This window comes from Diabrotica undecimpunctata, chromosome 6 (assembly GCF_040954645.1).
Source record: "Diabrotica undecimpunctata isolate CICGRU chromosome 6, icDiaUnde3, whole genome shotgun sequence".
Classification (NCBI taxonomy): domain Eukaryota; kingdom Metazoa; phylum Arthropoda; class Insecta; order Coleoptera; family Chrysomelidae; genus Diabrotica; species Diabrotica undecimpunctata.
The window spans coordinates 27,711,234-27,736,801 of record NC_092808.1 but is presented as its reverse complement, the minus strand read 5'-3'; the positions used below and the strand labels follow the sequence as shown (position 1 = coordinate 27,736,801).

At 33.8% G+C, this 25,568-nt stretch overlaps 1 protein-coding gene across 1 annotated transcript in view; it reads right to left on the bottom strand.

Annotated features, from left to right (window-relative positions):
- Positions 1-25,568, bottom strand: part of by (focal adhesion protein tensin) — a 726,462-nt gene that overhangs the window by 221,262 nt on the left and 479,632 nt on the right. The window contains exon 5 of the mRNA XM_072536011.1: positions 13,113-13,157. Coding sequence (XP_072392112.1) covers positions 13,113-13,157 — 45 coding nt within the window. The remainder of the gene's footprint in view (positions 1-13,112; positions 13,158-25,568) is intronic.

The window sequence follows — 25,568 nt, the reverse complement described above, 5'->3', positions numbered from 1 at the left end:
CAAGAAATTATGCACCGTTTTGCCGGAAAATCGAAAAAACTGCAGACCATTGGATTTTTATCAAATTTCGTTAATCGGCTATATTGGCGTCAATTTTGGTCCGAGAGTCAAGCGAATACACATTTCCAACATAAAATTTTCCGTTCGTTGTTCTGCCATATTCAGAATTTTCCTACATCTAACGGTTCGTGAGAAAAATTTCCACTTGGATGTCTGTATTTGCTGAAAATTTCGAGAAAATTAAAAGTGCATATTTTGTTTGAAATTTGAATTATTTCGATTAAGGGTGACTTGCTGATTAAAAAAATCTAAACACGTGGTCAGAAATTATGCACCGTTTTGCCGGAAATCGAAAAAACTGTAGACCCTTGGATTTTTATCAAATTTGGTTAATCGGCTATATTGGCGTCAATTTTGGTCCGAGTGTCAAGCGAATGGACATTTCCTATATAAAATTGGCCGCTCGTTCTTCTGCCATACTCAGAATTTTCCTACATTTAACGGTTCGCGAGAAAAATTTCCACTTGGATGTCTGTATTTGCTGAAAATTTCGTGAAAATTAAAAGTGAATATTTTGTTTGAAATTTGAATTATTTCGATTAAGGGTGACTTGCTGTTTAAAAAGAAATGAACATGTGGCTAGAAATTAGGCACCGTTTTGCCAAAAAATCGAAAAAACTGTAGACCATTGGATTTTTATCAAATTTCGTTAATCGGCTATATTGGTCAATTTTGGTCCGAGAGTCAAGCGAATCGACATTTCCTACATAAAATTGCCCGCTCGTTCTTCTGCCATGCTCAGAATTTTCCTACATCTAACTGTTCGTGAGAAAAATTTCCACTTGGATGTATGTATTCGCTGAAAATTTCGACAAAATTAAAAGTGTATATTTTGTTTGAAATTTGAATTATTTCGATTAGGGGTGACTTGCTGATTAAAAAAATTTAAACACGTGGCCAGAAATTATGCACCGTTTTGCCGGAAAATCGAAAAAACTGTAGACCATTGGATTTTTATCAAATTTCGTTAATCCGCTATATTGGCGTCAATTTTGGTCCGAGAGTCAAGCGAATGGACACTTCCTACATAAAATTGCCCGCTCGTTCTTCTGCCATGCTCAGAATTTACCTACATCTAACTGTTCGTGAGAAAAATTTCCACTTGGATGTCTGTATTTGCTGAAAATTTCGAGAAAATTAAACGGGTATATTTTGTTTGAAATTTGAATTATTTCGATTAAGGGTGACTTGCTGATTAAAAAAATCTAAACACGTGGACAAAAATTCTGCAGCGTTTTGCCGGAAAATCGAAAAAACTGCAAATTTGTTATTCGATGTTTCCTCTTTTCCGGCAAACTGGGGTTAAGGGATCAGAAAAAAACAAATGTTTGGAATAAGCTGGACCAAGTGCATGTACCAAAACATTAAACAAAATTTTTTTTTTGGAAAATTTTTAAAAAATATTCCAGGGGTACCCTTGGATTTTTATCAAATTTGGTTAATCGCCTATATTGGCGTCAATTTTGGTCCGAGAGTCATGCGAATACACATTCCCTACCTAAAATTGGCCGCTCTATCTTCTGCCATACTTAGAATTTTCCTACATCTAACGGTTCGCGAGAAAAATTTCCACTTGGATGTGTGTATTTGCTGAAAATTTCGCGAAAATTAAAAGTGAATATTTTGTTTGAAATTTGAATAATTTCGATTACGGGTGACTTGCTGATTAAAAAAATCTAAACACGTGGCCAGAAATTATGCACCGTTTTGCCGGAAAATCGAAAAAACTGTAGACCGTTGGATTTTTATCAAATTTGGTTAATTGACTATATTGGCGTCAATTTTGGTCCGAGAGTCATGCGAATACACATTCCCTACCTAAAATTGGCCGCTCGTTCTTCTGCCATACTCAGAATTTTCCTACATCTAACGGTTCGCGAGAAAAATTTCCACTTGGATGTCTGTATTTGCCGAAAATTTCGCGAAAATTAAAAGTGAATATTTTGTTTGAAATTTGAATAATTTCGATTACGGGTGACTTGCTAATTAAAAAATCTAAACACGTGGCCAGAAATTATGCACCGTTTTGCCGGAACATCAAAAAAACTGTAGACCGTTGGATTTTTATCAAATTTGGTTAATTGGCTATATTGGCGTAAATTTTGGTCCGAGAATCAAGCGAATAGACATTTCCTACATAAAATTGGCCGCTCGTTCTTCTGCCATACTCAGAATTTTCCTACATCTAACGGTTCGCGAGAAAAATTTTCACTTGGATGTCTGTATTTGCTGAAAATTTCGTGAAAATTAAAAGTGAATATTTTGTTTGAAATTTGAATTATTTCGATTACGGGTGACTTGCTGATTAAAAAAATCTAAACACGTGGCCAGAAATTATGAACCGTTTTGTAGGAAAATCGAAAAAACTGTAGACCATTGGATTTTTATCAAATTTCGTTAATCGGCTATGTTGGCGTCAATTTTGGTCCGAGAGTCAAGCGAATGGACATTTCCTGCATATAATTACCCGCTCGTTCTTCTGCCATGCTCAGAATTTTCCTATATCTAACTGTTCGTGAGAAAAATTTCCACTTGGATGTATGTATTCGCTGAAAATTTCGAGAAAATTAAAAGTGTATATTTTGTTTGAAATTTGAATTATTTCGATTAAGGGTGACTTGCTGATTAAAAAAATCTAAACACGTGGCTAAAAATTCTGCACCGTTTTGCCGGAAAATCGAAAAAAACTGTAAAATTTTTTATTCGATTTTTCCTCTTTTCCGGCAAACTGGTGTTAAGGGATCAGAAAAAAACAAATGTTTGGAATAAGCTGGACCAAGTGAATGTACCAAAACATTAAACAAATTTTTTTTTTGGAAAATTTGTAAAAAATATTCCAAGGGGGTACCCTTGGATTTTTATCAAATTTGGTTAATCGGCTATATTGGCGTCAATTTTGGTCCGAGAGTCATGCGAATACACATTTCCTACCTAAAATTGGCCGCTCTATCTTCTGCCATACTTAGAATTTTCCTACATCTAACGGTTCGCGAGAAAAATTTCCACTTGGATGTGTGTATTTGCTGAAAATTTCGCGAAAATTAAAAGTGAATATTTTGTTTGAAATTTGAATAATTTCGATTACGGGTGACTTGCTGATTAAAAAAATCTAAACACGTGGCCAGAAATTATGCACCGTTTTGCCGGAAAATCGAAAAAACTGTAGACCGTTGGATTTTTATCAAATTTGGTTAATTGGCTATATTGGCGTCAATTTTGGTCCGAGAGTCATGCGAATACACATTTCCTACCTAAAATTGGCCGCTCTATCTTCTGCCATGCTCAGAATTTACCTACATCTAACTGTTCGTGAGAAAAATTTCCACTTGGATGTCTGTATTTGCTGAAAATTTCTAGAAAATTAAACGTGTATATTTTGTTTGAAATTTGAATTATTTCGATTAAGGGTGACTTGCTGATTAAAAAAATCTAAACACGTGGACAAAAATTCTGCAGCGTTTTGCCGGAAAATCGAAAAAACTGCAAATTTGTTATTCGATGTTTCCTCTTTTCCGGCAAACTGGGGTTAAGGGATCAGAAAAAAACAAATGTTTGGAATAAGCTGGACCAAGTGCATGTACCAAAACATTAAACAAAATTTTTTTTTTGGAAAATTTTTAAAAAATATTCCAGGGGTACCCTTGGATTTTTATCAAATTTGGTTAATCGCCTATATTGGCGTCAATTTTGGTCCGAGAGTCATGCGAATACACATTCCCTACCTAAAATTGGCCGCTCTATCTTCTGCCATACTTAGAATTTTCCTACATCTAACGGTTCGCGAGAAAAATTTCCACTTGGATGTGTGTATTTGCTGAAAATTTCGCGAAAATTAAAAGTGAATATTTTGTTTGAAATTTGAATAATTTCGATTACGGGTGACTTGCTGATTAAAAAAATCTAAACACGTGGCCAGAAATTATGCACCGTTTTGCCGGAAAATCGAAAAAACTGTAGACCGTTGGATTTTTATCAAATTTGGTTAATTGGCTATATTGGCGTCAATTTTGGTCCGAGAGTCATGCGAATACACATTTCCTACCTAAAATTGGCCGCTCTATCTTCTGCCATACTTAGAATTTTCCTACATCTAACGGTTCGCGAGAAAAATTTCCACTTGGATGTGTGTATTTGCTGAAAATTTCGCGAAAATTAAAAGTGAATATTTTGTTTGAAATTTGAATAATTTCGATTACGGGTGACTTGCTGATTAAAAAAATCTAAACACGTGGCCAGAAATTATGCACCGTTTTGCCGGAAAATCGAAAAAACTGTAGACCGTTGGATTTTTATCAAATTTGGTTAATTGGCTATATTGGCGTCAATTTTGGTCCGAGAGTCATGCGAATACACATTTCCTACCTAAAATTGGCCGCTCTATCTTCTGCCATGCTCAGAATTTACCTACATCTAACTGTTCGTGAGAAAAATTTCCACTTGGATGTCTGTATTTGCTGAAAATTTCGAGAAAATTAAACGTGTATATTTTGTTTGAAATTTGAATTATTTCGATTAAGGGTGACTTGCTGATTAAAAAAATCTAAACACGTGGACAAAAATTCTGCAGCGTTTTGCCGGAAAATCGAAAAAACTGCAAATTTGTTATTCGATGTTTCCTCTTTTCCGGCAAACTGGGGTTAAGGGATCAGAAAAAAACAAATGTTTGGAATAAGCTGGACCAAGTGCATGTACCAAAACATTAAACAAAATTTTTTTTTTGGAAAATTTTTAAAAAATATTCCAGGGGTACCCTTGGATTTTTATCAAATTTGGTTAATCGCCTATATTGGCGTCAATTTTGGTCCGAGAGTCATGCGAATACACATTCCCTACCTAAAATTGGCCGCTCTATCTTCTGCCATACTTAGAATTTTCCGACATCTAACGGTTCGCGAGAAAAATTTCCACTTGGATGTGTGTATTTGCTGAAAATTTCGCGAAAATTAAAAGTGAATATTTTGTTTGAAATTTGAATAATTTCGATTACGGGTGACTTGCTGATTAAAAAAATCTAAACACGTGGCCAGAAATTATGCACCGTTTTGCCGGAAAATCGAAAAAACTGTAGACCGTTGGATTTTTATCAAATTTGGTTAATTGGCTATATTGGCGTCAATTTTGGTCCGAGAGTCAAGCGAATACACATTTCCTACATAAAATTGGCCGCTCGTTCTTCTGCCATACTCAGAATTTCCCTACATCTAACGGTTCGCGAGAAAAATTTTCACGTGGATGTCTGTATTTGCTGAAAATTTCGTGAAAATTAAAAGTGAATATTTTGTTTGAAATTTGAATTATTTCGATTACGGGTGACTTGCTGATTAAAAAAATCTAAACACGTGGCCAGAAATTATGCACCGTTTTGTAGGAAAATCGAAAAAACAGTAGACCATTGGATTTTTATCAAATTTCGTTAATCGGCTATGTTGGCGTCAATTTTGGTCCGAGAGTCAAGCGAATGCACATTTCCTGCATATAATTGCCGCTCGTTCTTCTGCCATGCTCAGAATTTTCCTACATCTAACTGTTCGTGAGAAAAACTTCCACTTGGATGTATGTATTCGCTGAAAATTTCGAGAAAATTAAAAGTGTATATTTTGTTTGAAATTTGAATTATTTCGATTACGGGTGACTTGCTAATTAAAAAAATCTAAACACGTGGCTAAAAATTCTGCACCGTTTTGCCGGAAAATCAAAAAAACTGTAAAATTTTTTATTCGATTTTTCCTCTTTTCCGGCAAACTGGTGTTAAGGGATCAGAAAAAAACAAATATTTGGAATAAGCTGGACCAAGTGCATGTACCAAAACATTAAACAAAATTTTTTTTTTGGAAAATTTGTAAAAAATATTCCAAGGGGGTACCCTTAGATTTTTATCAAATTTGGTTAATCGGCTATATTGGCGTCAATTTTGGTCCGAGAGTCATGCGAATACACATTTCCTACCTAAAATTGGCCGCTCGTTCTTCTGCCATACTCAGAATTTTCCTACATCTAACGGTTCGCGAGAAAAATTTCCACTTGAATGTCTGTATTTGCTGAAAATTTCGCGAAAATTAAAAGTGAATATTTTGTTTGAAATTTGAATAATTTCGATTACGGGTGACTTGCTGATTAAAAAAAATCTAAACACGTGGCCAGAAATTATGCACCGTTTTGCCGGAAAATCGAAAAAAACTGTAGACCGTTGGATTTTTATCAAATTTGGTTAATTGGCTATATTGGCGTCAATTTTGGTCCGAGAGTCAAGCGAATACACATTTCCTACATAAAATTGGACGCTCGTTCTTCTGCCATACTCAGAATTTTCCTACATCTAACGGTTCGCGAGAAAAAATTTCACTTGGATGTCTGTATTTGCTGAAAATTTCGTGAAAATTAAAAGTGAATATTTTGTTTGAAATTTGAATTATTTCGATTACGGGTGACTTGCTGATTAAAAAAATCTAAAAACGTGGCCAGAAATTATGCACCGTTTTGTCGGAAAATCGAAAAAACTGTAGACCATTGGATTTTTATCAAATTTCGTTAATCGGCTATGTTGGCGTCAATTTTGGTCCGAGAGTCAAGCGAATGGACATTTCCTGCATATAATTGCCCGCTCGTTCTTCTTCCATGCTCAGAATTTTCCTACATCTAACTGTTCGTGAGAAAAACTTCCACTTGGATGTATGTATTCGCTGAAAATTTCGAGAAAATTAAAAGTGTATATTTTTTTTGAAATTTGAATTATTTCGATTACGGGTGACTTGTTAATTAAAAAATCTAAACACGTAGCTAAAAATTCTGCACCGTTTTGCCGGAAAATCGAAAAAACTGTAAAATTTTTTATTCGATTTTTCCTCTTTTCCGGCAAACTGGGGTTAAGGGATCAGAAAAAAACAAATATTTGGAATAAGCTGGACCAAGTGCATGTACCAAAACATTAAACAAAATTTTTTTTTTGGAAAATTTGTAAAAAATATTCCAAGGGGGTACCCTTGGATTTTTATCAAATTTGGTTAATCGGCTATATTGGCGTCAATTTTGGTCCGAGAGTCATGCGAATACACATTTCCTACCTAAAATTGGCCGCTCGTTCTTCTGCCATACTCAGAATTTTCCTACATCTAACGGTTCGCGAGAAAAATTTCCACTTGGATGTCTGTATTTGCAGAAAATTTCGCGAAAATTAAAAGTGAATATTTTGTTTGAAATTTGAATAACTTCGATTACGGGTGACTTGCTAATTAAAAAAATCTAAACACGTGGCCAGAAATTATGCACCGTTTTGCCGGAAAATCGAAAAAACTGTAGACCGTTGGATTTTTATCAAATTTGGTTAAGTGGCTATATTGGCGTCAATTTTGGTCCGAGAGTCAAGCGAATACACATTTCCTACATAAAATTGGACGCTCGTTCTTCTGTCATACTCAGAATTTTCCTACATCTAACGGTTAGCGAGAAAAATTTTCACTTGGATGTCTGTATTTGCCGAAAATTTCGTGAAAATTAAAAGTGAATATTTTGTTTGAAATTTGAATTATTTCGATTAAGGGTGATTTGCAGTTTAAAAAGTTAAAAATTTCGTTTATCGGCTATATTGGCGTCAATTTTGGTCCGAGAGTCAAGCGAATGGACATTTCCTACATAAAATTGCCCCCTCGTTCTTCTGCCGTGCTCAGAATTTTCCTACATCTAACTGTTCGTAAGAAAAATTTCCACTTGGATGTATGTATTCGCTGAAAATTTCGAGAAAATTAAAAGTGTATATTTTGTTTGAAATTTGAATTATTTCGATTAAGGATGATTTGCAGTTTAAAAAAAATGAACATGTGGCTAGAAATTATGCACCGTTTTGCCGGAAAATCGAAAAAACTGTAGACCATTGGATTTTTATCAAATTTCGTTTATCGGCTATATTGGCGTCAATTTTGGTCCGAGAGTCAAGCGAATGGACATTTCCTACATAAAATTGCCCCCTCGTTCTTCTGCCGTGCTCAGAATTTTCCTACATCTAACTGTTCGTGAGAAAAATTTCCACTTGGATGTATGTATTCGCTGAAAATTTCGAGAAAATTAAAAGTGTATATTTTGTTTGAAATTTGAATTATTTCGATTAGGGGTGAGTTGCTGATTAAAAAACTCTAAACACGTGGCCAGAAATTATGCACCGTTTTGTCGGAAAATCGAAAAAACTGTAGACCATTGGATTTTTATCAAATTTCGTTAATCGGCTATGTTGGCGTCAATTTTGGTCCGAGAGTCAAGCGAATGGACATTTCCTGCACATAATTGCTCGCTCGTTCTTCTGCCATGCTCAGAATTTTCCTACATCTAACTGTTCGTGAGAAAAACTTCCACTTGGATGTATGTATTCGCTGAAAATTTCGAGAAAATTAAAAGTGTATATTTTTTTTGAAATTTGAATTATTTCGATTACGGGTGACTTGCTAATTAAAAAAATCTAAACACGTGGCTAAAAATTCTGCACCGTTTTGCCGGAAAATCGAAAAAACTGTAAAATTTTTTATTCGATTTTTCCTCTTTTCCGGCAAACTGGGGTTAAGGGATCAGAAAAAAACAAATATTTGGAATAAGCTGGACCAAGTGCATGTACCAAAACATTAAACAAAATTTTTTTTTGGAAAATTTGTAAAAAATATTCCAAGGGGGTACCCTTGGATTTTTATCAAATTTGGTTAATCGGCTATATTGGCGTCAATTTTGGTCCGAGAGTCATGCGAATACACATTTCCTACCTAAAATTGGCCGCTCGTTCTTCTGCTATACTCAGAATTTTCCTACATCTAACGGTTCGCGAGAAAAATTTCCACTTGGATGTCTGTATTTGCCGAAAATTTCGCGAAAATTAAAAGTGAATATTTTGTTTGAAATTTGAATAATTTCGATTACGGGTGACTTGCTAATTAAAAAAATCTAAACACGTGGCCAGAAATTATGCACCGTTTTGCCGGAAAATCGAAAAAACTGTAGACCATTGGATTTTTATCAATTTCGTTAATCGTCTATATTGGAGTCAATTTTAGTCCGAGAGTCAAGCGAATGGACATTTCTTACATAAAATTGGCCGCTCGTTCTTCTGCCATACTCAGAATTTTCCTACATCTAACGGTTCGCGAGAAAAATTTTCACTTGGATGTCTGTATTTGCCGAAAATTTCGTGAAAATTAAAAGTGAATATTTTGTTTGAAATTTGAATAATTTCGATTACGGGTGACTTGCTAATTAAAAAAATCTAAACACGTGGCTAGAAATTATGCACCGTTTTGCCGGAAAATCGAAAAAACTGTAGACCATTGGATTTTTATCAAATTTCGTTTATCGGCTATATTGGCGTCAATTTTGGTCCGAGAGTCAAGCGAATGGACATTTCCTACATAAAATTGCCCCCTCGTTCTTCTGCCGTGCTCAGAATTTTCCTACATCTAACTGTTCGTGAGAAAAATTTCCACTTGGATGTATGTATTCGCTGAAAATTTCGAGAAAATTAAAAGTGTATATTTTGTTTGAAATTTGAATTATTTCGATTAGGGGTGAGTTGCTGATTAAAAAAATCTAAACACGTGGCTAAAAATTCTGCACCGTTTTGCCGAAAAATCGAAAAAACTGTAGACTTTTTAATTCGATTTTTCCTCTTTTCCGGCAAACTGGGTTTAAGGGATCAGAAAAAAACAAATGTTTGGAATAAGCTGGACCAAGTGCATGTACCAAAACATTAAACAAAATTTTTTTTTTGGAAAATTTGTAAAAAATATTCCAAGGGGGTACCCTTGGATTTTTATCAAATTTGGTTAATCGGCTATATTGGAGTCAATTTTGGTCCGAGAGTCAAGCAAATGGACATTTCCTACCTAAAATTGGCCGCTCGTTCTTCTGCTATACTCAGAATTTTCCTACATCTAACGGTTCGCGAGAAAAATTTCCACTTCGATGTCTGTATTTGCCGAAAATTTCGCGAAAATTAAAAGTGAATATTTTGTTTGAAATTTGAATAATTTCGATTACGGGTGACTTGCTAATTAAAAAAATCTAAACACGTGGCCAGAAATTATGCACCGTTTTGCCGGAAAATCGAAAAAACTGTAGACCATTGGATTTTTATCAATTTCGTTAATCGGCTATATTGGAGTCAATTTTAGTCCGAGAGTCAAGCGAATGGACATTTCTTACATAAAATTGGCCGCTCGTTCTTCTGCCATACTCAGAATTTTCCTACATCTAACGGTTCGCGAGAAAAATTTTCACTTGGATGTCTGTATTTGCCGAAAATTTCGTGAAAATTAAAAGTGAATATTTTGTTTGAAATTTGAATAATTTCGATTACGGGTGACTTGCTAATTAAAAAAATCTAAACACGTGGCTAGAAATTATGCACCGTTTTGCCGGAAAATCGAAAAAACTGTAGACCATTGGATTTTTATCAAATTTCGTTTATCGGCTATATTGGCGTCAATTTTGGTCCGAGAGTCAAGCGAATGGACATTTCCTACATAAAATTGCCCCCTCGTTCTTCTGCCGTGCTCAGAATTTTCCTACATCTAACTGTTCGTGAGAAAAATTTCCACTTGGATGTATGTATTCGCTGAAAATTTCGAGAAAATTAAAAGTGTATATTTTGTTTGAAATTTGAATTATTTCGATTAGGGGTGAGTTGCTGATTAAAAAAATCTAAACACGTGGCTAAAAATTCTGCACCGTTTTGCCGAAAAATCGAAAAAACTGTAGACTTTTTAATTCGATTTTTCCTCTTTTCCGGCAAACTGGGTTTAAGGGATCAGAAAAAAACAAATGTTTGGAATAAGCTGTACCAAGTGCATGTACCAAAACATTAAACAAAATTTTTTTTTTGGAAAATTTGTAAAAAATATTCCAAGGGGGTACCCTTGGATTTTTATCAAATTTGGTTAATCGGCTATATTGGAGTCAATTTTGGTCCGAGAGTCAAGCAAATGGACATTTCCTACCTAAAATTGGCCGCTCGTTCTTCTGCTATACTCAGAATTTTCCTACATCTAACGGTTCGCGAGAAAAATTTCCACTTCGATGTCTGTATTTGCCGAAAATTTCGCGAAAATTAAAAGTGAATATTTTGTTTGAAATTTGAATAATTTCGATTACGGGTGACTTGCTAATTAAAAAAATCTAAACATGTGGCCAGAAATTATGCACCGTTTTGCCGGAAAATCGAAAAAACTGTAGATCATTGGATTTTTATCAAATTTCGTTTATCGGCTATATTGGCGTCAATTTTGGTCCGAGAGTCAAGCGAATGGACATTTCCTACATAAAATTGCCCCCTCGTTCTTCTGCCGTGCTCAGAATTTTCCTACATCTAACTGTTCGTGAGAAAAATTTCCACTTGGATGTATGTATTCGCTGAAAATTTCGAGAAAATTAAAAGTGTATATTTTGTTTGAAATTTGAATTATTTCGATTAAGGGTGATTTGCAGTTTAAAAAAATCTAAACACGTGGCTAAAAATTCTGCACCGTTTTGCCGAAAAATCGAAAAAACTGTAGACTTTTTAATTCGATTTTTCCTCTTTTCCGGCAAACTGGGTTTAAGGGATCAGAAAAAAACAAATGTTTGGAATAAGCTGGACCAAGTGCATGTACCAAAACATTAAACAAAATTTTTTTTTTGGAAAATTTGTAAAAAATATTCCAAGGGGGTACCCTTGGATTTTTATCAAATTTGGTTAATCGGCTATATTGGCGTCAATTTTAGTCCGAGAGTCAAGCGAATACACATTTCCTACATAAAATTGGCCGCTCGTTCTTCTGCCATACTCAAAATTTTTATACATCTAACGGTTTGCGAGAAAAATTTCCACTTGGATGTCTGTATTTGCTGAAAATTTCGTGAAAATTAAAAGTGAATATTTTGTTTGAAATTTGAATTATTTCGATTAAGGGTGACTTGCTGTTTAAAAAGAAATGAACATGTGGCTAGAAATTATGCACCGTTTTGCCGGAAAATCGAAAAAACTGTAGACCATTGGATTTTTATCAATTTCGTTAATCGGCTATATTGGAGTCAATTTTGGTCCGAGAGTCAAGCGAATGGACATTTCTTACATAAAATTGGCCGCTCGTTCTTCTGCCATACTCAGAATTTTCCTACATCTAACTGTTCGTGAGAAACATTTCCACTTGGATGTATGTATTCGCTGAAAATTTCGAGAAAATTAACGAAAGCTGGAAGTCTTTGGAAGAAAAGTCCTAAGAAAGATATTTAGACCTATTAACGAAAACGAAGTATGGAGATTTAGGTACAACCATGAACTCTACCAACTGTTCAAAGAGGCATCGATCTCAAAATTCGTTAAACTTCAGAAACTTCGATGGGGTGGTCATGTAGTGAGAATGTAGACTGAAAGATTGCTAAAAAGAGCCCTAGATAGTAAAATGCAGGGCGCAAGACCAAAAGGAAGGCCACGGAAAAGGTGGGAGGATAAAGTAGCAGCGAACAAGCAAAATTTGTTAGACGTGAGAACCTGTAGAAGATCAGCACGAGACCGGCAAGGTTGAAGGCATAGTTTGGAGGAGGCCAAGCCTTGATTTGGGCTGTAGCGTCATTGGAGAGAGAGAAAGGGTATCAGATAGGGCGACATCTATCGCCCGACGACACATTTAAAAAACTAGACAGGGAAACCTATGGTATTAATATAAACGGTCAATACCTAAACCATTGGCGATATGCTGATAAAATCGTGATGAGATCTACTCAAAAGAAGAATAGCAAGAAATGATTGAAGAATTGAATACCGAATCAAGAAAAATAAGATTAAAAAACTGTGATAAAACGAAAACTATGACCAACCAAAACGAAGACCTCCTTATTAAACAATATCTTGTACATTACTTAACGTTTAGTATTTCGACAAATTACCTTCTTTTAAAATAAAAACGTATTTGGTCATAATCTCAGACTGAACTATCTTTGCCAGTGTTCCTATCAACATAGGATTCACCAATTATTATTTTATAAATAAATCTATTGTCTTATAACTGTTAGTTGCTATATAATGTAAGCGATAAAAAACTCACCTTATTCACCTCATGGCCATTTTTCATCGATTCGTCGTGCGCATGCTAAAACAAAAAAAAAATAATTAGTCTTTTGCAAAAAACGAAGCATTAATATATTGGCCAAACCCATTTAACGTACAGAAACATACATTAGCAAACCAATATTTAATGTTTACATAGACTATCAAAATAAATCATTAAACATAAAAATACGGTATAGACACTGGCGCCGATCTTATTTGCTGTGGGTGTGTATAACATAGACGTATAGTTCAAAACCATGTTACTAGGTGCATTTTAAAACAAATAATACTGACTAGTATTTATACCAACGAATTATTCGTTTCTAGTATTATCTGATAGAATTTTTAAGATTTCAATAAATCAAAAATGTGTGTTAGTAGTAAGTAGTATACGGAAGTTTCAAAAGACACTGTGACTTGTGCCAAGCTGTCGAAGAAAAAGTATTCAAGCTTTATAGTTTAAAAAGTTATAGAAATATTCTAATAAAGAAATGCAATCGTCTACTTTCATTCTAATAAAGTTTATTAAATTGGTTTGAATAAATATTTTTTAAATCGTTTTATTCATTTTTATCAGAATTTAATATAGTACACACAAATAAATGTTTATTTTGTATATTATATATACTATTGCCTATGCTCTACCATTTACACAATTTCTGTAAAATTCTACGCCTAAGCTAAGAAAGAAACAAAAAAAAAACAACTATCAGAGATGTTATAGCTATGTTATAGTCTTTCTTGTGATTCTTCAGTAAAATGTTTCGTATATTTCGTTGTCCCTATCTCTTTCTCATATTAGTGAGGAAATGGACCATCGAGTTTGAAAAAATTGCGTTTGTAAAATATTATAGTGTAAAATATATAAATAATCAACTCGAACTTGATGACTTTATCAATAATAATAGTACAAGATTCCACTGGCTCTTGGGCTATAAGGCCTCTGAGCTTTTTTGGGATTTGTTTCAATCAATCCAAATTGATCTTTCTTGCATTTAAAGTTGGTTATATGGTTTGATTTCATCGTAGCTGTTTAACTCTTATCTTGCCCTAAAACCAAATTCTATAAAACCAAACCAGTTTTAAAACCAGATAAAATAATTGTCTACCAAAGACTATTTATTACTGGACCACCACCAATTGGAAGTGAAGGAACCTGGGCAGCGATTAAGATTGGATTGTATCGGGTGTAAGTAAAACTAAAAATCAATAATAATCAAAAAGAAACTCTGAATGACGGAAAGAACGATTGACCTAATATACTCTCGGAGAGAACAAATGCTCTTAAAAACAGTATCTCTAGAAAATAGAAAAATTCCAAACAAAAATATTTAAAAGGAAGACAAATACACACGCCTATTGCTGTATGCATGTTATGCTTAAATTATGGTGTAAAGACTGGTGTAAAAACATTTATATGATACTGATGGGACCATGATTCACAATCCAGATTCTAGTTAAATAGTAATGGAGCCTTCACTTCTAAGAGCGGAAGTGGAAAAGACTGTGCGGTTATTAAAAAACAATAAACCAGCCGAAGAACACCTGTTTATGATTATTAAAACAATAGGAGATATAGGTATCGGCCCAATACATAAGCTGTATACCAGAGCATCACACTAACATTGTAATTACAAAGTAATTAAAGGCCAGCAATAAAAATAAATCAGCCCTATCTCAGACACTTCCGATACACACACTGAATCGATCATGAAATTATCGGCTATGGTGTACACACAGCTTTCCTAGCAGTTTAAGACGGAAAAGCATGAGAAACCAATCAGCGAAGGAATCAGAAATATCCCAACCATAAACTACCCAGAAGAACTAGAGAAAAGAGTCCTAGACTTTAAAGATATCATAGGACAAGGCATTACCCACGGCACTATGGAAGAGGAACATACCAGCAACAGAGGTAGATTCGAAGATATCAGCCAAGAGCTAATAGAACTAATTAGGGAGAAGAACAGAGCAAATAAAAGAGCCAGACAAACAAGTGCCCAAGCAGACAAGAACAGAGCAATCAGACTAAATAGGCAGATCAAAGACTCTAGCTCTAACAACAGGCGAGTAAGAAATGGGACAACTATGTAAAAGAACAAGAAGAAAATAGCAGAAACATGGACCATGTGTGGAATCTAAAGAAAATCATAGAAAACGGCATAGTATACACTACTGAAGACAAGGCCGAAGTCATGAGAACTACCCTAGAAAGACAATGTTCCATAAACTACCACCAAGAAGAGGACTCTGACTTTGAAGAGGAAGTCGAAGAAGACTACAGAAGACCGGCAGTAGCAGAAAATCCATCACTGAAACACACATATCCAAAAGAAAGCCTCTGGAAGAGGGGCATAACCAACAGGGCTCTAAAATACCTTCCAGCGAAACCAGTCGTTTGTCTGAATAACATAATAAATGCACTGATGAGTTTCAAAAGAATCCCTAATCCAGGCCAATAAGCTTACTGCCAGCAGTCAGCAAAATTGCTGAAAGAGTGATATTCTCAAGGCTCGAAGAGGAAAAGAAAGAACTACAGATCTTACCGGAAGCCCAATTCGGATTTAGAGCCAAACACTCAAGTGAACACTAAGTACTTAGGCTTACAGAATACATCGCAGCAGACTTCAACGATAGACAGTACACCGGAGCAGCCTTCGTAGACGTAAGTAAAGCATTCGACAGGATTGACACAAAGGACTGATCTAAAAAATGAAGAACTATGGATACAGCAACCATGGATAAGGGACTTACGTTCAAATCCCATGTTACAAGAACAGTACAGAACTCAAAAATGGTACAAGTCAATATCAGAAGCCTACCTGGAAGAAGAAGCGAATTACCATTCAAAACAAAGATAAGGCTCATCAACAGCATTATACTGCCGATCCTGACATACGCATCTCTTGCAAGACGAACAGAAAGAAAATCCAAGCTGTCCACAACGGAGCACTACGAGAAGCAGTGAACGTCCCTCGATACGTAGTGGAAAGATTCCTTTTCAGAGACATTCAACAGATCAGAATATTAGACAAGATGGACGACAAAGCAACATATATTGTTTCTGAATCTTATGTGATTGGTCTGATTGCTACTCCGTAGATTTAGAGTTTGTGTTTCGCTTATGTTTGTCATAAAGTACATCATTAAATGATAAAATGTAATTTGTAAGAAACATTTTCCCTCATTGAAAGCCTCATCTAACATTTTCTGGAAGATTAGTTATTATCTAGCAGTCGAAGTACGTAATCAAAACTTGAATACAAAACTTGCTATTTAAGTGGACTAAGACACATCTCAAGATTCCGTGGACATTAATATCTTTTTTCATATTTTCAAGGGTTCCTTGGACGTGTTTATCCTCCGCAATTGATTAACTTATATATTCTTGTATATCTTCTATCAATAATTCTTTATAGCGGCTATCCATATTTTAGTTTCTACTATCTGTATGTGTGTTCTTTTTTTGTATGATGTTCGAACTGAATTTATGAATCTCCAATCTTATGTATTTTTTCGTCCGCCAATAGAAGTATTGATATCTTGATATTTTTCATTTTCAAAGTTAATTGTTCTCTTTCTGTATTAATTTTCTTGTTTCACGTTTAAAATTTCGAATGTTCGAGATCGTTTTGATTTTTTATTTTATTATCTATCTCTTCTAAACTACTTTTATCTTACAGAGCAAATAAGAATAATAGTATAAATCAGAAAAATACATGAAAGTTTTAGTTATTTTATTACGTATGATATTTATTAGGTGTAAAGAATATTACTTCTAGAGTATTTCCTTCTGGTTCTAATTTTTTGTGTCCCAAAGCACTATTTATATTATAAAAATGTATTAATTACGTATCCTCTTGATCACTTTATAATACGACACTGTCGTAGACGCCGTTTTTAGTGGGTGTGTACTTTCTTGTACCGCAGGAAGTTTAATTTTTCCATTTTGAGTAATTAATATTGCGAATGAGTAGTGTGTATTTGTTCCCACGATATCGGGAAGAGCACCTTTTGAGATGGTACTCGGAATGTATAATTTTCAAGAAAACGCGCAGGAGTGTCTTGTCGAATTGATTTCTTCTAAATTGATATACGTAAAGTCTCATTTTAGTCAATGGCAGGTTATTAACTTAGTGTTGGTTTGTGGAGAATCGACATATGTTTATTTTGCTTGAGTAAACGCGATGTACAAAGATACAGGTATAATAGACAGCTGATGTTCACCTTGCTATAATGATGGGATGTTCTTCGGATGAAAGAGAATTTGCATTCAGCATTGGATTTTTGTTTAGTATTAACCAATGTAATTCTTCACTACTGCTGTTCTTTCTATACCTTACACTCTGTATATAATTTTAAACCATTTTTGGAAGTGGAAGCATAGCGAGTTTCCCACGAGAAAATAAAAAAAATTGAAGGAAACATTCCAAGTAATATTTCTTGCTTAATAGTAAATAAATATATTATACAGTAACGTTATAACCGTTACTTGTTTATTATTTTTCTTCAAATAATTATTTTTTTCCAATTTCTGTTGGGTTTATTCATTTGTTAACTCTGTTTTGTTTTACTATTTTTATTCAAAAAATAGTTGACGCACAACTCTTCTATCAACTAAACATTCTGTTTGATCTCTATTCCTCAATCTCAATATCCATATTTAATCTTAGTATATTTCCGAACTCTTGAGTTGTATTATGTCTCATGTTTCGATTCATGTTATAGAAGTATTATTCCTTTTTTTAACATTTTTTTATCTATTTAAAGCGATGTTTTAGTCCCAAAATTCATTTATAACGTTAAATCTAGTCCTAAGATAAGTTGACAATTAAGTTGATTTCATTATATACAGGGTGTTTCAGAAAGGTATGTCATAAATTAAATCACGCATTCCGGGGACAAAAATAAATTGATTGAATCCAACTTACCTTAGTACAAAAGTACACAAAAAAGTTATAGCCCTTTGAAGTTACAGAATAAAAATTGTTTTTTTGCGTTATCTCCCAAACTATTTGACATTTTGTAATAAAAATGACACGTTATTTCTTGTTCTGAAAGCATTTTTCATACAAAAAAAAAACAACAAAATCTAAGCGCACAGAAAAATTTTAAGAGGGGTGTGCAGCCCTAAATGCTTCCAAACTTTTGAGTACGTTCAAATCAAATGGATTTTGAGGCATCATTAGTTTAACACATTATTTTTAAAACTTTTTTGCCTGGTATCACTTTTTTGAAAAACTAGTTTTTTCCTAGTTGGCCATAAAATTACAATTAGTTTCTACGGATACAATAATTACAAACAGTTCCATCAATAATAGTCAATAATTTGAAGCTATCATTTATTGTGTGAATAAGATTAATATTAAAAATTTTGATATTACAATGGCCTACACATTTTAGGAAATGGCAGATATGCATTTAACTTTGGGTAAGTTGGATCAGATTAAATTATGATTTCAATAAACTATCGGGAATATCGTAGGTGAATGTCAAGGAAATAGTGCAGCAGCAAGGCGTTATGCAGTAAAATACCCCGATCGAAATACACCCGATAGACGATTATTTCTGACCATTGATCGTCGTTTATGGAAAACGGGTACATTCCAACCGCAAGTTGCTGGCAATAGTGGTAGTCCAATAATGGATGCAACCTATGAAGACATTTTAGAAATCATTAAAGAAGTCCCTGGAACAAGTACAAGGGTAATAGCTGCTCAACTAAATGTTCCTGACGTAAGGGTTTGGAGGCATTTGAAGGATCAGCTGCTTAAGCCCTATCACTTAACAACGGTTCAAGAGTTATTGGTTAAAGATCATCCTAAAAGGATTGGATTTTGCGATTGGTTGTTAATGGAAAACACTCGAAATGTTAATTTTATTACACATATTTTGTTTACTGACGAGGCTACCTTCAGTAGAAATGAAATAACAAACGCCAAAAAATTCTCACGCCAAAAAAACGACTCATCACCAAAGGACTTTCAAAGTTAATGTTAGGGCAGGAATTGTGGATAACAATATAATAGGCCCAGTATTTCTTCCCAACAATTTAGATGGTGTTATTTTTTGCAGTTCTTGGCAAACGATTTACAAGAGTATTTGGAAGAAGTGAATATTGCAATAAGGCAAAATATGTGGTTTCTACAAGATGGCGCTCCTCCGCATTACAGTAATGAAGTCCGGGAATACCTTTGCAGGTAGTACGCACCTATTTCTTTTGGGGGTTTATGAAAGAGAAAGTATATTCTGTAACAATAGAGGACGAACAAGAATTGAGGGTTAGAATAATTGAAGCTGCAAATCAATTTCGTCAGAAAAATATGATTTTTCAGCGCATTCGGTTTTCCTTATTAAAACGATACCGAATGTGTATTGACGAAAATGGGGGTCATTTTGAACATTTATTGTAATATCATATTTATAGAGGTTATAGACATTTTTTGTACTTGTTAATTTATTTAGTTGAATGTAATTTTTTAAAGGTTAATGAAAAGGGCAGTAACTCAATAAAAACTGTTTTTTGAAAAAAGTGATGAGGCAAAAAAATTTTAAAAATAATGTGTTAAACTAATGATGCCACAAAATTCACTTGATTTGAACGTACTCAAAAGTTTGGGGGGATTTAGGGCTGCACACCCCCCTTCAAATTTTTCTGTTCATTCAGATTTTGTTGTTTCTTTTTTATAAAAAATGCTTACAGAACAAGAAAGTACCGTGTCCTTTTTTATTACAAAATGTCAAGTAGTTTAGGAGATAATACAAAAAAACAATTCTTATTTTGTAACTTCAAAGGGCTGTAACTTGTTTTGTGTACACTTTTGTACTAAGGTAAGTTGGATTTAATCAATTTATTTTTGTCCCCGGAATGCGTGATTTAATTTATGATATGTCTTTTTAAAACACCCTGTATACATTTACATACATTTCTTTATTTTTAACGTATTCAGTGACAAATTAAGGAGGAATATAAAAAAAGAGAATTCGAGGTGTGGCATGAATATACAAGATAAAGATAAAAAATAACAAAGAAGCAAAAGAATAACAAAGAAGGATAAAAAAATTGTTAAAATATTAAGAAATTAATAATTATTAGCACAACCTATTTTTACTTAATATTATAAATTAGCCAACAATTTTAATTTAATATTAAATTTTACCGAAACTTTTTTCGCCTACTGGGTAGATTTATAATAAACGTTAATTAGTTAATTTGTTGCTTAGTGGGAAGCAAAGTTTCTAATTTATATGATTTACTACTTGTCACACTATTATTTATATGGCCTGTGTACTACATACCGCCAATAATGGCTAATAATTGGCAATTATTGCCAATCAGGCAATAGAATACTAAAGATTTTTGTTTCTATTGACCAGAAATTTATTTTATATATAATATGATCTGTGAATGTAAACAATACATATACAGTGATGAGTGCCTTAAGAACCGGCAAAATAACGCAAAAGATAGAAAACATAATACGTTGTGAAATAAAAAGAGATGAAAGTAGTAGAGGTGGGAAACTATCGATAGAAACCTGTAATTTATATTACATTATATTAGGACTATCGATAGTTTCCCACCTTTAGACGTTAGCTTATGAGCTAGTTGACTTCAGTCATAATATTACAAGTATGACGTCGAATATTAACATTTTTTAAATTTCGCATAAAGTAAAAACTAATTGAAAAAAATAAAGCAAATGTAAATATGTAAACAGTTTAATTAGTAGTAATTTGATAAATACAGAATAACAAGCTATGATAATTCTGTATTGAGAAGAGTGTACGCGACGGCTCAAATCATAGTTTATTTTTGATCAATACTTTAATTTTGGATAAAAAAATACTCATACTTAAACTGTTTTTACTTACATTACGTGATACGTATTACTATGACTGAAGTCAACCAGCTCATAAGCTAACGTCTAAAGGTGGGATATTTTCGATAATTCTAATGTAATGTAAAGTAAATTATAGGTTTATACCGATAATTTCTCACCTCTACTACTTTCATCTCTTTTTATTTCACAAAGTATTATGTTTTTTATCTTTTGCGTTATTTTGCCGGTTCTTAAGGCACTCATCCCTGTATATTGAGATTTGCTGATACATTAATTACCAACTTAGTCGCATGTCGTTTATTATACCATAACTTAGTCGAATGTATCACCAAAAGCTTGAGTTTATTATTAGTATCTTAATCTGCATCTTACCATTTTATTGCTTTAAAACTAAATTACAATAAAACTTAATTTATCAAAAATAAGCTTTGTGACTTGGCTTCACCATATTAGAAGTTTTAATAATATTTGAATAATCTAGTATACGTTCCATGTTGGCAATTAAGTTTGATCATCTGAGATTCTATATTTTCTTTTTATTTTCTTCGTAATACTGGCAATCACAAAATGCTTCATCGTCAAAGGGTAAGAACACTTTTTGAAGGTTGGCGAAGATTCTTTTTTGATTAAAAGTTTATGAGTTAGTGCAGTACGTCCAATTCTTAGTCGGTTAATTATTACTTGGTTTCTTTAATTTAATGGATTATTCAAGATGGTCTTCAGCTGAGGAGAGATTTCATTTAGTTTGGTTCCTGCATATTTTCAGTAGTTTTAAATCTTTATTTAAAAAATTAAATTACTTCAAGAAAGTTTCATTGCTCATGATTCACCATAGTCATCCCCTTCTTGATTGATAGCATCTATTTCTAGCATAACAAAAACTCTGTCCGCTTCACGAAAAGAGTAACCAGTTACCGGGAATACAAGTTCTACATATTCCATATTATGTGGAGCATAAATTAATCAAAACTCGCACATTGCTAGTACATTCATATTTTTATTTTGGCATGCACAACGCACAACCATCAGCAATCAATTGTACAACATTAATTTCTGCAAGATCTCCATTTCTAGTTTTTTTTACAGAACTCGTTTCAAACCGCAGAGGCTCGTTTCACACCATGTATAAATTGAGACAGAGTCTTTATTCAGTGAAGTTGACGAATTACCAGAAATGACAGCAAGATTATAGCAGTACAGCTGTCGACTGTAATATGCCATTCAGTCAGGTACTTTTGGAAGTGGAAATTTTTTTTAAATGTTGAAAGAGGTTGTCAAGTGTCCATTTGTTTGCTCCTGTAAATGGCCAAAAAATGGTCGAGCTTGCATTTTATGAAGATTTTTTTTCCCATGAATTAATCATATCAATGTTCTTTTTTTTCAGCTTATTTTACTCTCTTTTCAAACTTAAAGCAGGTTGAGCAAACATCTGTAAAAGGTGACGTAAAACTGACATTGAAGCGTGTGTTAAAAAAAATGTATAAAGTAAGATTCTTTTACTTTTAACCAGTCTAGCTTTGCAAATGGTCCATACATTTTCAATGGGGTTAAGGTCTGGCGACTTACCAGGCCAATCTAACACATTAATCTTCTTATTTTTGAAAAATTCCATCATTTGCTTTGATTTGCTAAGGTTATTTTTTGAATGTTTTGTCAGTTGTAAATGTTTGGACAATGTTGCCAACTGTGAATATTGAAAAATGTCACAATGATTCCATTAATTTGCACAATACTGTACAAAGCGTACATTTTGATGATGTTCAAATGCAAACTAAGGTAAATTCCCTTGCTTTTACCTTTACTGTAATGAGATTCAATTCCATTAAATTTTTTAATAAATTTAATAACAGATGCTTGTTTTTCTGCAAACACTGCCTCTTTCCTATGGCCACCACGAGATTCCTGCGGCACCAGAGAATCATTCTTTTTGAAAAGCTGGAACACAACTATTATTCGATGCTTTGTGATGCCTAAAATCTGCAAAAAGACATTTCTACAAACCTCTATTTAAACTTGGGCCGCATTTAATACAAAATAATGGTAGATGAATGTTTTGGAACGTCCAATTTTCTTATTTCGCATTCTTGCTGAGCCAGATTCCTTGCAATATATATAATAGTCTCCCGTTTTATACCGCTGTCGCGGCTTTGGGAGTATAGCAGGGTCGTCTGCTATATCTAGGGCCTACGGTATACAAGGAAGGTAACATGGCCAGTGCTACGCTTCAACCGTCTATTATTACCCCTGGTTTTACCCAAGGTACTCATTTTTATTCAGGCTGAGTCGACCTGGGGCCTACAGACATTTTTAAAATGTCTAGATGTTCTTGCCGGCGGTGGGATTCGAACTCCGGACCACCGGCTTGCGAGGCAAGCATCCTACCGCTTGCGCTACGCATGCCCTTGCAATATTTGAGAAGAAAATTATATTGCTTCTCCTTGGAGTTATAAAAAGCCGAATGGAATCGTGAAACATCTCTCATAGTTAGGAATTGGCAACTTTTTTATTACTTCTATGCTTACATGTCGGATTGTTGCAAAAAATTGTTGCAAACTTAAAACGCAATGGCCATTCTCAGTAGGTTTGTTCCAGTGCGCATGGCAACTTGACGGAAATACTACCTTTCGATTGGCTGTCAGTTTCTAAAACTGATTCTCGTTTTAAAATGTAGTTTCTTGCATGATCGAGCCGCTTTTGAAACTAAAGCAATTCAGATTTGAATTCTTTGTGAAAAATCCTATAAGACTGTATCATTAACTCAATTTTGAAAAAGATGGAGTTGTCCGTCTTTGATAACAAGCTCCTCATTTGTATTAAGTCTGTAATAACTACAACTAATAACCAAATGTTAAAATTAAAATAAACGTACGTACTCGATGTACAAGGAAAACGTCGAGGCTAAAAAAATTTATATCAGTTGTATGGAATTAGCACCAAATAACTGCACTAAGAGTCAGTAGAGAAAGGGAAGATCATTTAGTTGTTTATTTGCGTCGTAGGAGAATAGCCACTTGAAGAAACAAGAATTGAAGTAGAAGTCACAAAAGAAGAAATAAAACATTTTTGAAACAACATACGGTCTCTAAGAGAATATTAGCCCATTTTTATCGCTCGACCCTGTACAACCTCGCAGCATGTGAAAGCAATAAAAAAATCGCATGCTTTGTTTCTTTTACAGCTCATGAATTTTAAATCATTGTGTGGGCAAGCGATAACATACCACCAAAAATTCATCTGGTGTTTGTTTTAAGAGACATCTATAAATATACCAGATATGTTAAAGGTTTAGCGAAGATGAAGTCATCGCTGAATTTCGCAAGTATTTTTTACCTAAAGTTAAGTAAGCATATCACGTCGCCAAATATTTACAATGTCAGTATTTAAATGTTTATGTACCGTTATCATGTAGGTTAATGTTTACATGTTGGTACCAATCTAAAAACATCGATAACTTTACTTAAAAATTTAGATTTCCGATATTGACTGTATTTTTTATAATAATATGAACCCGGCGCCTATTTTAAACAGTATTATTAGAGGGAGCGCGGATACATATTTGTTCTAAAACAGTTTGGTTATAAAAAATTACGAATTCTGAATTATGCGAGACAGAACATTAATAAGTAGGTACCTGCCGATCTTACCAAAAACTTAATGTAGCTTGGCACTATTTTGCATAGTGTGCATATTTTGCATATAGCAGGAAGAACACATATCCAAAGGAAAAGAGATTTCTGTGCGAAGTTAGTTCTGATAAGTGATTTATACTAAAATTGTAGCTCGGGGTTGTGAAGTAGATCAGAAAACAAGTAAAGATTTTGAAAACAAAATAAACTCTATCCTTACAAAATAAAAATAGTTCAAGGAGAAACAGACGATGAGACAGTATTATAATTTTTCGAACTTTGCAAGTTTGTTTTAGAAACGTAGTAATATTATTCTTTTGAGTTTTGGCGCTTATGCTTGGCAAAGGCAGTTCTGTAAAAAACAAATTGTTTAAAAAGGCATACTAGGTCAATATATTATAGCTGAATATTTATTAATGGGAATTTAAATGGTTAAAATTGTTAAATATGTTGGAGGGAGTTTAAAGTAATCAATTTTGTTCTGGATTTGAGGAATTGAAAAAAAATTAAATCGGACATAATAGGTCTAGGCAAAGTCCAAAGGAAAGAAGAAAACCAACTAATATTAAACTCCGGAAATCTCTTATACTACATAGGAGAAGAAACATCTATTTCAGGAGTAGGATTTTTGATTCAGAAGAAACATATCGAAAATATAAATTATTCAGACCTGCAACCTACCAGCGAACACTCGGACGAGGAGGTTGAATATTTCTGCGAGAACATCTCCAGAGCCCTACAAGAGGAAAAATGTCAGTACCAAATGCTCCTAGGGGATTTCAAAATCTCCAAAACCGGAAATAAAGACGATGCAGAGACTTCAATAGGTCTTTACGGACTAGGAAATCGGGACGGAAGAGGATGTAAAATCTGAAAGTCAGTATTAAAAATGCAAGAGAAAAACATTGTCCCAAACAAAAAAATAATATACAGAATACACCAAAGAACAAAGATGTTGATAGAAAAAGAAGAAAACTATCA